Raw genomic sequence first — 16,979 nt, 5'->3', positions numbered from 1 at the left:
TCGGCGGTTGTTCCCTCGGCTTCTCCGCGGCCGCGAGGCCAGCATCAGGCAACAAGCGGGAGGGGGCGGGAAAGGGGGGTGGAGAGACGCAGAAGTGCCGGCAATGCCGGACCAGACTCGGGGGCGTTCCCGGCGTCGCGTGACGTCGGCAAAAGGGAAAGAATGTCAGGAACGCCCCCGTGTCTGGTCCGGCATTGACGGACAGGCCCCTCGTCCAATGGCAAGGCTCCGTTTACGGAGCCAGCCAATCAATGACGAGGGCCGACCCAAAGCACCCTACAGTTCTCAACAGGATTTCGCCTGCGCGAAAAGCTGCGCAGAGCGCAGCTTTCGCTAGGCAAAACCTAAAAACGTTTTAGGTATTGCAGTGATTTCTCAGGAATATAAAGCTATTTTAAAAGTTCATACTTAAAAACTTTTCAACAGAAATCTGGCAATGTTATCCAATGGGAGAAAATTCAGGTTGCAGGTAAAGTACGATCTCGTTACTTTGGTAATCCAGTACTGGGCTCCTGGGTCCAGCACTGGGGTCTCAACTTAAAACAGGTAAGCAATTTCGTTTCAGTATTTCGTATGATTTTTAAAGAATATTTCAAGTTTTCAAATGTAGGCAGAAGAAATGTCATAGAAAAGGAGACAATGGATTCCTATGGAGAAAATTCAGATTACTAGTAAAGCCGGTAAGGATTACTTTTGCGGTTCAGTACTGGGATTCTCTCCTGATCACAGGTGAGTACTTCGGAATTCGGTTGATTTTGTATGAATATTTTAAGTTTCCAAGACTTCACACTTAGAAGATTTTTCGAGTCAAACCAGTCAATGTTATCCAATGGCAGGTAAGTGAGTTACCGGTTTCCAGGTGAGTACTCGACTGGTGAAGTTGTGGTTCTGGGCATAGACTCAGGGGTCCCTCAGGGTCAGGTAGGTACAGTTGGTTCACCCTCAGCGGCGCAGGGGCGGCCGGGTGCAGAGGTAGTTAGACGCAATGTTATGCAATGAGGAACAAGGGGCCTCCGGTTGGTGGCTGCTGGCTAGCAGGCCACGCGGCTGTGGGAGCTGGGCTCCTGGTCACTTGCTCAGGGCAAAGGGGGAAGCAAGATAGGGCAAAGGTGGCACAGCCAGTGGTACTCGGGCAGCTGGGTGCAGGGTACTTTTGAGCCGTCGGGCGCTCAATGTTATCCAATGGGAAAGGTAAAAAGGGAACAAAGCCTGCAGGCTCGGGGGCGGAGACTCTCCAGGGGCGACCAGCACATCGAGAGGTAAGTTGGGATCTTGGAGCACAGGTAGGTACCCCAAAGGGAGGCACAGGGGGCTGTAGGGCGCCGGGTGCAGGGGTGTCTTTGGGTGTCGGAAAAGCTTACCCTCAGCTGGTCGCGGTTGATGTGGCCCCTGGTTCTGAGTCTGCAGGCGTCGTCTGGTTCGTCGAGGAGGGTCTTTGGGCACTGGACTTCGGGTCCCAATCGCCGTGGGGATGTCCTCGTGGTCTTGGATCACTCGGGCACGGGCCGGGCTTGGCGGGTGCAGAGTGGGTTGGTCCGGAGGTTCCTGGCTAGCGCCAGGGGTGTTGTTGCAGCAGAGCCTCTGCTGATGGAAGTCCCAGTCTTTAAGTGGTTCGAGGCAGGTAGGTCCTCTGGATGTCCCAAGGTTGCTGTCCGCAGGAGTCGCCGGGATTTAGGCAGGAGCAGGTTCCAGGATCGACAGGCAAGGGCTGGGGTCAAGTCAGTTGTTGTCATCCTGTTGTTAGCAGCTGCGCGGCTTCTTCTTGGTCTTCTTTCTTCTTTTCTTATCGGGAACTGAGGAAGGGAGGTTCAGGGAGCCCCTAAATACTGAATTTAGGGGCGTTACAGGTAGGGCAAGGGCAGGGATCAATAGGTCCCTGTCCTGGGGTGGGTACACCCCCTAGCCTGCTCCTCTCCTGTGGGAGGGGGCAGGAGCATAGCTGTGATTGGGCAGGGTTCCCCATCTTCAAGATGGCCATGCCCAGGGTCGTGCTTCACCTCGTCTCCCCCACCTGAGGGGTGGGGTTAGCACAGGCTGGCACACCTCCCTTTCTGACGTAGTTTTTCCCGCCAGTCCTACAGCAAGATTGGGGGTCAGGACTGGTGGGGGCCAGTTGCTGGGTACAGCAAATGGTCTGTAAAAGCTCACAGAGGCGGCATACCTTTGAAGCTCCTCCCGCCCATCCTGGGGGAGGAGACCGAGCACCTCGCCCAGGATGTGCATTGTTGCAGGCCCAGGAGAGCGGGGTGCTCGCCACCCAGGGTCCAGCAACATGTCTGCTGTGTGGCAGCCTCTGCAGCCACTCAGCCCAGACGTGGATTGTAGGTTAGGTTTTCAGGGGACATCTCTTAGATGCCCTCTGGTGCATTTTACATTAAATCCCCCACTGGCATCAGTGCGGGTTTAATGTGCTGAGAAGTGTGGCTCACTGGTTAGAAGCGGCAGACCCTGAAGCAGAGGTCGGCCCGGGACCAGGGTTCAATTCCCGTCGCGGCAGGGACTTGGGTCAATGTCCGCGGACTCGATAATTCTCGCCTAGGTGCCTAAGCTAACCATGGGTCCCACTCTGCAACTCTGGGCAATAGCTTGCTTAATCTCCACAACGGCCCTATCAGCGCCGGGGATGCCTGGCTTCACCTTGGGGGTGCCCAGGAGGGACCATCTCACAGGAAAAGCCAGGACGGGTTCCCCAGCGGTATACAGCGCCAGGACACTGCGTGATGGAGTAACAGTGCGCTTTACAAGTATACATTTACATTTGGTACCAAACTTGTCAGTCTTCAGTGTAGCCATTATGGTGCTGTGGAGTTCGTAATGACAACCTCCCAGCACCATATACTCTTAATGGCATCACTGCACTTACAGGGCCCAGGAATGGCCCTGGGTACTGTAGGGGCACAGGGCTCATGCACCTGTGCCCGTACCTCTGGCATAGGGCACCCAGCTAGAGGGGTGACTGTATTATGCCAGGGCAGTGAGTTCTGTGGGCATGGCACACAGGGGTGTGTGCCATGTCGACTCTTTGTTTAGTTCTGTACTTAGACACTCAGCCTGCATAGGCAGTGTGTGGGTGTCGGGGTACAGGGCCCCTGAGGGTGGCGGGCACAATAAGTGCTGCAGTCCTCAGGGGTCTTCTATGGTCACCATGCCCTGGGTACCTAGGGTACCATTTACTAGGGGCTGACAGGTGGCCAGAAATGCCAATTGGGTTTTAGTTTTAACACAGTTTTAGAGAAGGAACACAGGCCCTGGGTACCTGGTTGGCAGGAACCCAGGGCACACTCAGTCAAAGCACATCAGCAGTTCAGAAAAAAGTGGTGGCATACCAATGCAAGAAAGATGGCACTTTCTCACATCCATGAAGATTGAATGGCAGGAGTTGATTCCATTAGACCTCCCTCCGGAGGTCGTTGATTTCATCCTGGTTGCTAGGTGCCCATCCACAAAGTCGGCCTATGCCAGCCACAGGGACAATTTGTGACTTGGTGTGGTTACTGCCAGATGGACCCATTACAGGCGAAACTGTCAGACATTTTGTTATTTGTTTTATATGTGACCCAGCAAGGCCTTGTACTAGGCACTGAAAAGTTATTTGTCTGTTCTTTAGTTTTCTTTTTTTGCTTGTCAATTTGGTTTATGGTATGACTATCCTGATTCATAAATATGTTGAACTGAAGTAATTTTGGCGTGCCTGATGTATGTTTTGTCAGAAAATACAAATTTGAATAGATCCATATTTTCATAAGTAAACTTTTAACAAGACACAAAATTAAGTCTCTTTTTCCCACAGATGGATGATTCAAAGAGCATTCGCTATAAGGATCTGAATGCTCTGTTTGAGCAAATCTTGGAGAAGACCATGAGGTTGGAACAGAGGGACTGGAACGAATCACCTGTTCGAGTCTGGGTCAACACCTTTAAAGTCTTTTTGGATGAGTTTATGACTGAATATAAACCCTTGGAAAACACATCTGGAAAGGTGCTGATGCATGCAATGTTAATCTAATACACCAGTGGCAATTAATGTATGGTGGAATTTTTCTCTGCCAGAAATCTTGGTGGAGGGAACTCTTGTCAACAAATCCTAAAATAACACTGCACTTCTATTTCTTTAAGGACGCACATCCTTTAATTTACTAATGATAAATTCATTCAAGAAACCACCTCTTGCCGGGTAAACCTACTAGCATTGTCCTGTGATCAAATACCTTGTCACTTTCTCCCATAACACTACGGCAGAGTGCCCTGATTTGCTAATGCATTAAACATAAAATACCTTTCGGAGAACCTAAGACATAAGCTTACTTTGTGTTATTCCTCATTAGTAATAGCTACTTTGTAGAAGACATTTTCAATGTTTGAACAATCCTCCATACAACTGCTACACACATTAAAAAAAAATATTAGTTATCTGTTTGGGAGGTTATTCATTCTATTTGGAATCTCACCAATTTGATGCTGATGACTAAGTCTTGCTGATAATTGCATGGTGTGCTATATTTCACTTCATGCATTTAACGCCCTAGCTTAGGTCTTACTATGTCATTATCTTTAAACAGCACTGTTAGTGACGTGAACGGCTAGTAATTTTTGTTCCTGAAACTTTTGCCATCTTTTGACCAATTTCATTTGTCCAAATGTTGTGGAAGGACAATAATAATCATTTGGAGACTGCCGTATTGTTGTTGACAATATTCAGGTAATAAATATATATTGGAAGCTCTTTTAACAACATAATGAAAGACAGCCTTGCCCCCGTATTTCACTAGTGCTTGTTTAGTAATTTTGTGTTATTTATATAATCTTCTTTTCTCTTCTTATTAGGTACCAAAAACAGAAAGGAAAAAGCGAAGGAAAAAAGAATCTGATATTGTAAGTCTGAGTATGCTGTAGTATATAATATTAGACTAATAGTGAAATCCCCTAACCCCATACATGAACGAACACCGCCGATTTCTGTTGGTTCCTTCTCAAGGAACCTCAAACAATACATTTAATGAAATGTTTGAAGTTGGTTGCCTTCGTTAGGAGCAAGTAAGGTCACTAATCATTCTAGTTGTGACAGCTCAAACTGTGTTGTATAATGTGGCTAATTTAAGGAGCATCCTAGTCTATTGTAGGATGTTCGGTCTCACCCGATTTTGTGGAGGGAGCTTCATGAATGCACAGTTTTGTATGTACAAGATGCATGGGTAGCCTCATCAGTGTTAATTAACGATTTTCAAACATTTGGCTTAGTTTTGTGGTAAAGGTCACCATACATAATACTTGGCTCTACTTGATCAGGATACTGGTCAGTAAAGATACCTTCCATTGGTGTTCTATTTAGCTGGGAGTGGAAAATAAATAGGTTTCAATCAGCCATTTTGATTCATCTATGTGCTTCCAAATAGGTGTTGTAGAAAATTTCTAATCCATGAATTTTTAGAGAAGTTAAAATCTACAATAGAGAAGTAGAAGAGTGCAATGATTTTGATTACATATTATTTTAATTGCTGTATTTTCTGTCAGGCCTATTTAGGTGCTAATGAGCCAAGTGTGATTGACAGGTTTTAGAGTTTTGAGCAAGCTGTTCAGCACAGCAAATGTTTCTAGTGGGAGCTTTTTTTGTGAGCAGTTTACATGTTGAGTAATATAAATGGCAGACTCTCAAGCAATAGGCTCTATTCTGCTACTTTTGACCCTGTAGACTGAGAACGCTAGTGGGCCGTTATTAAAATAAGTATAGATGCAGACCTATTAGAATAAGTTCACTCTTCCCACGCTAGCACATGGGTCACAGTCTGTGTAGATAGGAGGGGGAAACTGATAAGACAAAAATTGTAAACATCCTAAAGCAAGGCCAATATGCTTACACTTTACCTTTTTAATCTATATTTGTCTGATTTATTGTTTACTCCAGTGTCTGATCGGGTCTTTACTGCTAATTTGATGGCCAGGGGCTCTCTGGACTGATTACTGGGGTGATGTAGTTCTCATTGCCCAGACACTTCTAGGCATTCAGCATCTGCGTGACACAATGGAAAATTACTCTGTAGATAACTATTTGACAGTTAAGTTTTGGCAAAGTATTCATAGCTGGTATCTAAATAGCATTGCTTTATGAGGAAAGTCATATAACATCCTAGATATCTTATTTAAGTCCTCTTGTCTCTGGGGACCCCAGATTGGCTTAGTAGAAGCAAACGGTTGCATTTGCAGTGACAGAATTACAACTATTTAACAGTTGACATGGTTGTATGTCACTCTACCCTGTATTAAAATCAAGGGATGTTTTTAGTAACAATTGTTCGGAGGCTAAACTTAGTTGAGTCAATGGCCTGAGAAAAACCCTAACCTAACCCCTTTTAGGCTGGAACTCTGATGTTAAGGTGTATAGAGCATGTTCATTATCCTGGGTCAGACTAAAGCTAAAATCTTATTAATAAAGAACTAACGCAGAAGATGGGTTCTTCGCTCTGTTGGCACCTTAAAGTTCACCACTTAGCTTAAATTTGCTCAGAACTGTGCCCCTCCCCTCACTGGCTATACTAAAGACTTAAATTAATCTAAGTGAATGTTAGGTTTTCACTGTAGGGTTAACCAGTTTAGCACATTAAAGATATTTTCACAGCCGCAAATAGATATACTGAGCTGAAGACAGAGCAATATTGGATTGACATGTATCTGATACGATCAGGCAATTTTTAATGATGTTTTCTTTAACACCGCATCCGATTTTTTAAATCTCACTATTGTTAAATTGATAACATTCAAATTTCAGTTGTAAGTAATGTAATATTGAAATAGAAACAATAATACTTGCTTTGGCTATGCTAAGGATTATTAGATTAGTGCAAGAGCTAAGAAGTGATTTAATTCACATTGTATATGCCCGGTGTCACCAATAGGAGGCTTGGAAACTACTGTTGGCTCACCAACTAACATTGGAAACAGTTCACTGAAGTGCAGCTGACTACGTATGTAATTCAGAGGATGTAGCTATATTGAAGAATTCCGCTCTACCATCTTCATATCCTTGGAGTGACCTCCAGCCAAATCAATGGCAGTGCAATATGATTACACTTAAACGCACACCGACAGTCTGCAGAACCTGGAACATTACCATGGTGCCACTTTCAATTTAGCAAAGTCACATGGAGAATGGTCACTGTTCCAACCCTTCTCTATTAGACATAAAATGCATTTGAAAGGTTGACCAGAAGGAAGTACCAGCAATTGCCAGACTGGAGTAGCTAAATTGTGAGACAGCCAGAAACATAGTTGAAGCGTGTTCGGAACATCTGATAGTAATCCTGTAGCAAGGAGAGGCAAATGCTGGCTAGAGAGTGGACCCAGGTATTGGCCTTGTTTGTTTCAGATGTTAGGAATGAGGTGTGCCTGTATGTATGTGAATTGGTGCATGTGTACACATATGTGTACATTTAGGTATGTGTCTGGTGTGGTTTCTCTCCTTGAAAGACATTGTCTGTCCCTGGAAACCTTCCTGATTTCAGGGAAGACCAAATGGATTTGGTGCCTGAATATAAGGTGTTTGTTTGCCAGAATTATTTCCATATCTGACATAATGTTGACACCAGCATAATAATGGTAAATCTTGGCACATGTTTAGTGTCCTTTGATTGGTGTAAAGGCAGCTATATTTGCCGTCTTGTAAGCATGGTTTGTCTATGGTTCGTAGCATTACAGTGGGCAGCAGTGGCATAATTGTAGCCCTAACAAAATGATGAGCATAACGTAGGCATTTTGGTGGGCTGCCTAAACATGAGATAGCAAAACCTGGTAGATGTGACGGAATCTGCCTGTGCTGAAGGTGTACTTGGCACAATGCTTGAAATATGATTTTTGTAGGAAAAAAGGCAGGTTTTTCTTTACAGAAAAACACAAGATTTGTATTATTCCATAATGCAAAGTGTACATTTGATCGAAAATGTGTATTTTGAGAAACAGAAGTGTTGACATTTGAGAGAAAAATTATTGGAAATCCAAAACACATTTAAGGTGCTATTTAAATGATGATTCATACCCGTTGTGGTGATTTATGTCATTTAATAATAACTTTGTGTTAGTGGGCATGTAGTCATGTCAATAGAGACTTCTAGCCATTGATTCCTGAACTTTTGAAGATTCCCCAGGCACCAGAATGGATCCAACTTTTCAGCACTTTCTTTAGGTGCCAGTAGGTGGCACCATGCAGCTCCGCACAGGCACTGTTCCACTCCAGAAGTGGCGTGCAGAGCCTATGTATGCGCCACTCCATAGTGCTCACGTCAGTTCCTTTCTTTCTGCCCCTCCTAACACGAATCCGGAGCCTCCTCTTGTCTCTTAGAAACCATTTCTCGATTATTTTTTCCAGCAACAGAGGAGCCCTCTACCTATGCCATGGCAATGTATATGGCAACTGAAGTCCTTGATCTCCAGCTCCCCACTATGGAGGTAAAGACAAATATGTTCACTGAAGTTCTCTTGCCAGGATGAACATCTATTGAGCACTTCTTTCCATTTAACAAGGCCTTAACAGAGCCTCCTTAGACCTATCTGCCCCACCTCACCAGTGTCACAGCCCTACCAGTCCTTTCATGGGTTTGGCAGAGGTACCCCGTGCCCCCAGCCAATACGACCATCCAACCCCAACATGGTGCCCTGCAGTTTTACGGCCTTGGTGCCCACTGCCCCTGTGACCAAGGTCAACTGGCTGCCCATTCCTCTACCACAACTCCCAAAGCCCCACCTGCAAAACACCTTTAGCGTGAACTTAGTGGAGCAAGGCTACCTAGTAGGAAGCAGGATCCAATGATTCTTGCTGGGTTGGCAGGCCATAAAATCAGATAGGTGTGTCCACCTCTTCCTTTCTGCACTGCTGCTCCTTCCACCATGTCCCCAATTTCTTGCTGTTTTGTGGCAGGAAGTGAAAGACCTTTCAGCCAAAGCGGCTATAGAGAAGGGTACCTGTGCCAGAAGTGGACAGTGGTTGTTACTACTGACACTTACTTGTACCCAGAAAGGACAGAGGGCTATGGTCTATTTTAGACCTGCACCCTCTCAGCGGCTTCCTCTAGAAGAAAACATCCAAAATGCTTTGATTGGATGGTAGCATTGGACCCGCAGGACTCCTATTTCCATATATGTGCCCTGCTGGCTCACCGGTGTTACCTGTGGTTTTTGATGGGACAGAAGTATTGTCAGTTTGCTGAGCTGCCTTCTGACCTCACCAGTGCCTCACGGTGTTCACAAAAGTTTTGTTGGTGTTGGCATCCCGCCTCTGGAGTGCCAGTCTTTCCCCTACCTCAATGGCAGTTAAAGGCATGCTCGCCAGTTGTCTACCACTTCCAGACAACAGTGAGCCTCTTGTCATCTTTGAGTTTCCCTATCAACATGCCAAATTCACTCCTGACTTGGTTTGTGCCTTTCTTCCAGGAAAGAGAGTCCAGGACATTCATTCTATGATACTGATCTTTCAGCCTCAGTCCTGGATTTCAGTGCGATCAACTCTGAGGGTGCTGGGACTGCTGGCCTCTTGTATCCTACTGGTCAAGCACGCATGGTGGCATATGGGGGCAGGGGCATCTGAAGTTTTATATTGCCCAATATCAAGGGGACCACATTCAGATGTCAGAGGAAACCGTAAAGAGTCTTAAATGGCAGTTGCTGGTCCTCAATTGGGTCGGTGGCAGACCCCTCTCCCTTCCCCGTCCAGAGAGGACATTGGTGACAGATGCATCACATTTGGGTATGTGTGCCCATCTGGGAGAGGTGGGGATTAGAAGCCTCTGGTCTTTGATGGTGTGCTGGCTCCATATCAACCTTCTGAAACTTAGGGCCATCCATTTGGCGTTGAAAGACATCCTTCCAATCATCAAAGGTAGGCTGTTACAGATGCTCACGGACACCACCACCTCCATGTGGTACTGCAACAAACATGGACCTTGTGCCAGGAGGCATTGCACCTCTGGAATTGGTTGGACCATCAAGGAATGTTCCTGATGATGAACCACCTGTCAGGATCAATGATTGCCAGGGCGAACAAGCTCAGTCATTGGCGCTGAGTCGATCACGAATTGCAGTTACACCAGGAGGTGAGCAGGGTCTCTTATACGACTGGGAAGAAACTTGGCTCAATCTGTTTGCCATTTCAGAGAACGCACAATGTCAGCACTTCTTCATGTTGGAGTTTCAAGACATCACTCTCTCAGAGACTCGGGACTCCTGTATACCTTCCCACTGATAACACTCCTGCCCCGAGTACTGAAGGTAAGCAAGAACAAACTGACCCAAGTCATCGTAATGGCCTTGGATTGGACACGGAGATTTTAGTATCCAGAAATCCTGGGCTTGAGCATTTGTCTTCCAATCTGCTGTCACAGTGGTAGAGCAGGGTTCTGTACCCAGCCTTCGCAATCTCCACCTTCATGCATGGAGATTGAGCAGCGACCCCCAAACAACTTTAACCTTTCTCCAAAGGTGGTTAATGTTCGTTTGGCAGCCAGGCGTCCCTCTACAAAAACTGCAAAGGCCTGTTGTTGGGACAAACTTGTGGCTCTCCGCTTTATTCTGCAGATTGCCCACCTGCCGGCCAGGTTATTTGACGTTTTCTTGTTTGTTTTGTCCGTTGCCTGGTAAGGACTTGCCCTGGGCACAGTTAAAGGATACCTTTCAGCTCTATCAACTTTTTGTTTGTGATTGACAGATCAGCCCTCTTTATTCAAGTCCATCATTATGAGGTATTTGAAAGGTTTACAATATGTTTTCACCCTTTTCCATCGTCATGCCATAGTGGGACCTTAACTTCGTCCATCTTTCAGAAATACACTCCATTTGAGCCGCTTCACAGTTGTGCGTTATGGCTCCTCACCCTCAAGACAGTGTTCCTCGGCACCATAACATCGGTGCAGCGTAGAGTGACTTTCAAGCTGTGGCAACCCACTGTACACCACCTTCTTTCCAGACAAACTGGTTCTGTGGACTCTGGCATCCTTTCTGGCGAGAGTTGACACAGTTACACATCAGTCAAACTATCACCCTGCTAGTGTCCTATGCACTTCCTCACACCTCCTAAGGAGGAGGAGATACTCCATCACAGAGCAGACAGTGCACTGAGCTTATACATAGATTGTACCAAATACCACCAGATGGATAAAAAAAGCAAGCCTGAACAGAAGAGAACCATCTTCCCCTGGATCACGCACTTCATCAAGCTTAGCAATGCATCGGCTAAAAAAACATAATCCAAAACGACAGCATTCTCATTCTACCAGGGCCAGGGTTGCTTACACAGCATTAGCACGTAGAGTTCCTGTCCTACACATTTGCTAGGCAGCTGCATGAATGTACCTCCAAACGTTCACCAAGCTCTTTTGTCTGGACAATCACAACACCGAGAAGAGATTTTGCCCTTTCAGTTCTACAGGACTTTTTGATTTGAATCCATTCACAGCCCAATTCCAAATAGGTACTGTTTTAGTATCTATTCAAAAGGTGAGGTATCTGCAGCTAGAAATCTCTCTCAATAGAAAAGGTTACTTATTTTCTGGTAGAGATTCTATCTAGCAGCAGATTCCTCGCTGACCCATCCATCCTGCTTGTTCGATGATTAGATTGTCCAGTCATAAGATTCCAAGTCCAGAAATCTGCACGCTGGTCATACCAGTATGCTTTTGCGGCTCTGTGTCTGGGGGGCATGGGCAGTCTCAAAAGTAACTGATGTCAGCCCGAGGGAATGGCACCTATATAGGCTCTGCACGTCACTTCCGGAGCGGGATTGTGTTGGTGCAGAGCTGCATCACACCACCTACCGGTGCGCAGAGGTACTGCTGAAAGTTTTCCGGATCAAAGTTGATGGCTGGGAAATATTCACAAGGTGAGGAATCTGCTGCAAGGTTGCAAGGTAAAGTCTCTATCGGAAGAACGTTACTGGACGTAATTAACTTGTTCCTTGCCGGCATTACTCTTAATAACTCTTCCTTTATGTGTTGTGGTGTTTGGTGCTCTACTGTACCAAATTTTAAATATCACTCAGTCAAAATATTGGATCCAGAATATACACTACCACAAAATCTTGAATATAAGTAAGTGTAGATTTATTTACATTCTTAACTCCACATCTGTCTTGAAGATATACATATATTCGAGGCATGTGTGCTGTAGATACGCATGCTTTGCAAACTCCTGCGATCTAGTGTTGGGTCCGGATGTTTGCAAGTTGTTTTTCTTCGAAGAAGTGTTTCCAGTCCGAGGTACGGTGACTCCTTCTTTCAGTGATAGTGCGCATGGGCATTGACTCCGTTGTTAGATTGCCTTTTTCTGCCATCGAGTTCGGATGTGTATTGCTGCACTCTGGTTCCAAACCGTTCTTGAGGCTCACCTCTGTGCGCAATCCACTCTACTCTCAATGGTATTGTTCTCAAATGTGTTTCTCTGTTCTCCGGTTTTCTAATCGATCAGGAAAAACTCTATCTTCCGTCAGACACATCGGGGCGGCCCTCGGGCCTAGCCGCCTCGATCTACCCTTCTGCCGATGTCACGAACTTCATCCCAATTCTGTCCTCTTTGCCGCGCCAATTAGCCCTGCACCGATCTACATCAAGTTTGTAACTTGTGCCTCTCACCGGAGCACAAGGAAGAAGACTGCGATGCCTGTAAGTCGTTTCGGTCGAAGAAAACTCTGTACCTTCTCCGGGCTTGACGACGAGAAATGCAACACATTCAACACACTCCAGATATCTTTAGCGAAAAATCCGAGCATGAAGACATTGAAGCGTCAGCAGCAGAAGAAGAAGAGGCCAGCTCTGTTCCAGAGTTTGTTTCGGAACTTGAGATCGACTTGGAGTCCAAAGACGTGCCTCTGGGACAGGGTGCCCCCTCGCCCCCCAAAACTTTTTTTTTAAAACATAAGGCTACGGCACCACCTCTGCCTTCGGGCCAAGGTCCGCACTGAGACAATGTTTCAGACGCCTCGCCTCCTGGCTCGGCACCGAAAAAATCCGACAAGCCTTCGGGCTCAGGAGCGAGTCTGCCGAAATCATCTACGGATCCGACACCCTCTGGTTCCAAGAACAGATCTGGTTCAAAGTCGAAACACTCCGATGCAAGAGCAAATATGGTCTGGAGCCCAAACCCTTCGCTACGAAACCAAAACATGCTTTGGACTCAAAACCTTCTGCTCACAAAAAGCAAAACTATTTCAACGCAGAAATCAAAAGACAGCCTCTCTGAGCCTCCCGAACCAATTTTAAATGTTCTCAAGGCAAAATTGTATCCTAAACAGAAGAAGCTTTCTATCCATCCTGATACTGGACATATTTCGGCCAAGACGCCAGTCAAACACAAACCTCCTACAGAGGACTCTGCTGATAAAATTCCTCTGACAAGAAAAAAGGACATGGCTACAAGCCCTGCTTATGCTGCCCCTCAATCCCCTCTACCTCCATCTTCTCCAGAGTTGCCAGATCCCTTACACATAACACCTCTGGAATCTCCACAAACACAGGCTCAAGGAGATGATCCTGATGAAGAAGACACTCATTTGCCTGTTGACCCATAGAATGATTACACCATTGACTCTCCAGGGGATACTGACCTTGACCTTTACCCCTGCAAAACCATCACCACCAGATGATAACATGGCTTATCAAGAACTTATTGCTGGAGCAGCAGAGTATCATGGGGTGGCCTTACATAAAGAGTCCTTAGAAGACTTTTTATTTGAAACTCTTGGGTCCACGCGCAGGTCACGTCAAACACTCCTTATGTTGAAGGGCATGATGAGGCATGCAGATGACCTCTTCAAAGACCTTGTGCAAGCACGTATTTTAAGTCTGAGAGTTTATAAAAAATATAAACCTTCTTCATCTGACCCTGTGTTCATCAGAGGACAATTACTTCTCGAATCCCTAGTAGTGTCCAATGCTTGCAAAAGGGCTAATTCCCTAACATCTGGTGATGCGCCTCCCCCAGACAAGGAATCTAAGGTTATAGATGCCTCAGGGAAGCGTGTGCCTGCTCAAGCCGCTAACCAGTGGCGCATCCAAACACACAGAGCCTACTAGCTAGGTACGATAGGGCACACTGTGATGAGATGGAGCAACTGCTCCAACATCTACCAGATGAGCACAAAAGCAAAGCAAAAGAGTTAGTTCAAGGAGGCAAACTCATTTCTAACTCATCTATTAGATGTGCTCTAGATGCCGCTGGCTCCACGGATAGAGAGATAATTATCAGCATTCTCCTCAGAAGGCATGCATGGCTTAGGGTTTGGGGGCTTTAAACCTGAGGTTCAGCAGTCTTTTTTTATACACCCCTTTTGACAGAAAACACCTGTTTGGTCCTGTAGTTGATCAGGATTTAGAAAAAATGAAAAAGGGCACAGACGTAGCAAAGTCCATGGGAGCGCTCTAGTCTCCATCAAATAAAGGCTCCTTTCACCGCTACTTTTACAGAGCAGGGTCCAAGACAACATCTTCAGACCCAAATGCTTCCTCATATAAAGGCAACACTCAATCCTCTCCCTCTAGAGTTTTTAAAGAGGGGGATATAGAGGAAACCATTCCAAAGGTGGGGTAGAGGTGCTTCAGCGCGTAACTCCCCGTCTCCTACCAAACAGTAACTGCCTACATTTCCCACCGATTATTTAACACCTGTTGAGGGAAGACTTTGACAATTTCTCCCCATTTGGCAACCCATAACATCCGACAAATGGGTAATCGATCTTATCCAACATGGTTATTGCCTGGAGCTTACCACCAATCCTACAAACATCCCATCTCGCACTCACAAACTGTTGTCACACCACTTACAGTTACTCAAACAGGAAGTGCAACCTCTCTTAGAAAAAGGTGCCATAGAACCACTTCCAATACAGTACCAAGGTTCGGGAGTGTACTCTCTCTACTTTCTAATCCCCAAAAAGGACGGCTCCTTGAGACCCATTTTGGATCTCAGAGTGTTAAACCTATACATACTGTCAGAAGACTTCCATTTGGTAACGCTCCATATGGTAACTCTCCTACAGGTGCTTCCATTTCTATGATTTTCGGTCCACACTAGACTTAAAAGACACATACTTTCACATTCCTGTCCATCCAGCTCATCGCAAATATCTCGGATTTCAGATAGCAGGCAAACACTATCAGTTCATGGTTCTCCCATTCGGAGTTACTACTGCTCCCAGAGTGTTTACCAAATGTCTATCTGTAGTGCCAGCTCAACTCAGAAGACAACAAATGCATGCCTTCCCCTACTTAGACGACTGGCTCATCATAGCCAGCACACACCAAAAGTGTCTAAAACACACTCAGACCACGCTAAACTTACTCCACCGATTGGGCTTCACAGTGAACGTGTAAAAGTCTCCTCTACAGCCTTTACAAATACAGTCTTATCTGGGAGCAACGCTCAACACTCACACGGCTCTAGCCTCTCCCAGTGCAGCCAGAATTCTCAATATTCAAACTCTGTTATTACAGTTTCAAGCCAATCAAATCTTAACAGCCAAAACGTTCATGCAACTGTTAGGTATGATGGCGTCATGCATCCCAATAGTGCCTCACGCAAGGCTACACATGCGTCCTCTACAGGAATGCTTAGCACATCAGTGGAATCAGTCACAGGGTCAATTAACAGATCTAGTGTTGGTAGACCGCCACACCCAGCGCTCTCTGCAGTGGTGAAACCCACAAAACGTATCAAAAGGGCAGCCTTTCATCGACCCTGTTCCACAGATTGTGCTAACAGGTCGTGCTAACAGTAGACGCATCTCTCACAGCTTGGGGTACCCATCTCCACAATTACCCAATTCAGGGTCTCTGGGACAACAAGCACAAATGTCCCCACATCAACTATCTAGAGCTTCTAGCAGTATTTCTTAGGCGGGCGGTGGGGGATTCATTGTAGCAGCACCGGGACACTTTGAGTAGCCGTGCGCTTTAGAAATACAGTATAACATAACATAACATATTTCTAGCACTCAAAGCTTTTCAGTCTCATCTCGTAGTCAAGGTTGTCCTAGTGCGCATGGACAACATGACAGCCATGTATTATATACAAAAATAGGGGGGGGCACATACTCTCCAGCTGTCACAGCTCTCTCAGACCATGTGGAGGTGGGCAATTCATCACAAAATTAATCTTCTCGCTGAACACCTTCCAGGAGTCAACAGTCAAATTGATGATCTCCTAGCAGAAGGAGACAGCAAATACACATGTGAGAACTTCATCCTCAAGTTCTCCTCCATACTTTCAAAAATGGGGATTTCCACAAATAGATCTGTTCGCCACAGTGGACAGCGCAAAATGCCCAGACTTCGCTTTCAGGTTCCCACACCCTCGATCCAAAGGCAATACCCTGTGGATCAGTTGGTCAAAGATATTTGCTTATGCTTTTCCGCCTCTCCCACTCCTTCTGTTTCAGGTACGAAAGCTCAGGCAAACATCACTCACACTGATTTTAGTAGCTCTCCCATGTGCCCTACAACCACCGTACACCACACTTATGGAACTCTCAGTAGTTTCACATCAAAAGCTACACCTCAATTCCAATCTTCTCACTCAGAGCCATGAAGAAATCAGACCCCCAAACCTCAAGGAGCTCAACTTAGCGATTTGGCTCTTGAAGTCATAGAGTTTGGATACTTAAATTCGCCACCAAACTGTAATAAGACTATTGTAAAAGAAGTAAGAAAGCCCACTATCAGAGCTTGTTATGTAGCAAAATGGAAACGATTTGTTATTTATTGTAATAACAACAAGATTAATCCGTTAGATGCTTCTGTTCAAAACATTGTTATCTTCTGCACCTACAGCAATCAAATTTAGCTTACACATCTATTCGATTGCACCTTCCAGCATTGGCTACGTATCTGCAAAACAGACAGCATTTATCTTTGTTCAAAGTTCCTGTGATTAAAGCCTTTATGGAAGGCTTAAAAAAAGTAATACGTCCCAGAATACTTTCAGCACCGGTATGGAATCTCATCATTGTACTT

General features: G+C 45.7%; 1 protein-coding gene across 4 annotated transcripts in view; it reads left to right on the top strand.

Moving 5' to 3' along the window:
* The window catches only part of MYO9A (myosin IXA), a 1,257,959-nt gene that overhangs the window by 1,030,081 nt on the left and 210,899 nt on the right, over positions 1-16,979 (top strand). For all 4 annotated transcript variants that reach the window (XM_078685018.1, XM_078685017.1, XM_078685015.1 and 1 more), the window contains 2 exons: positions 3,791-3,979; positions 4,825-4,872. In XM_078685018.1, coding sequence (XP_078541144.1) covers positions 3,791-3,979; positions 4,825-4,872 — 237 coding nt within the window. The remainder of the gene's footprint in view (positions 1-3,790; positions 3,980-4,824; positions 4,873-16,979) is intronic.

This window comes from Lissotriton helveticus, chromosome 3_2 (assembly GCF_964261635.1).
Source record: "Lissotriton helveticus chromosome 3_2, aLisHel1.1, whole genome shotgun sequence".
In the NCBI taxonomy this organism is placed as follows: domain Eukaryota; kingdom Metazoa; phylum Chordata; class Amphibia; order Caudata; family Salamandridae; genus Lissotriton; species Lissotriton helveticus.
Note: the sequence above shows the minus strand (reverse complement) of the source record. Positions and strands in the feature narration are given on the sequence as shown.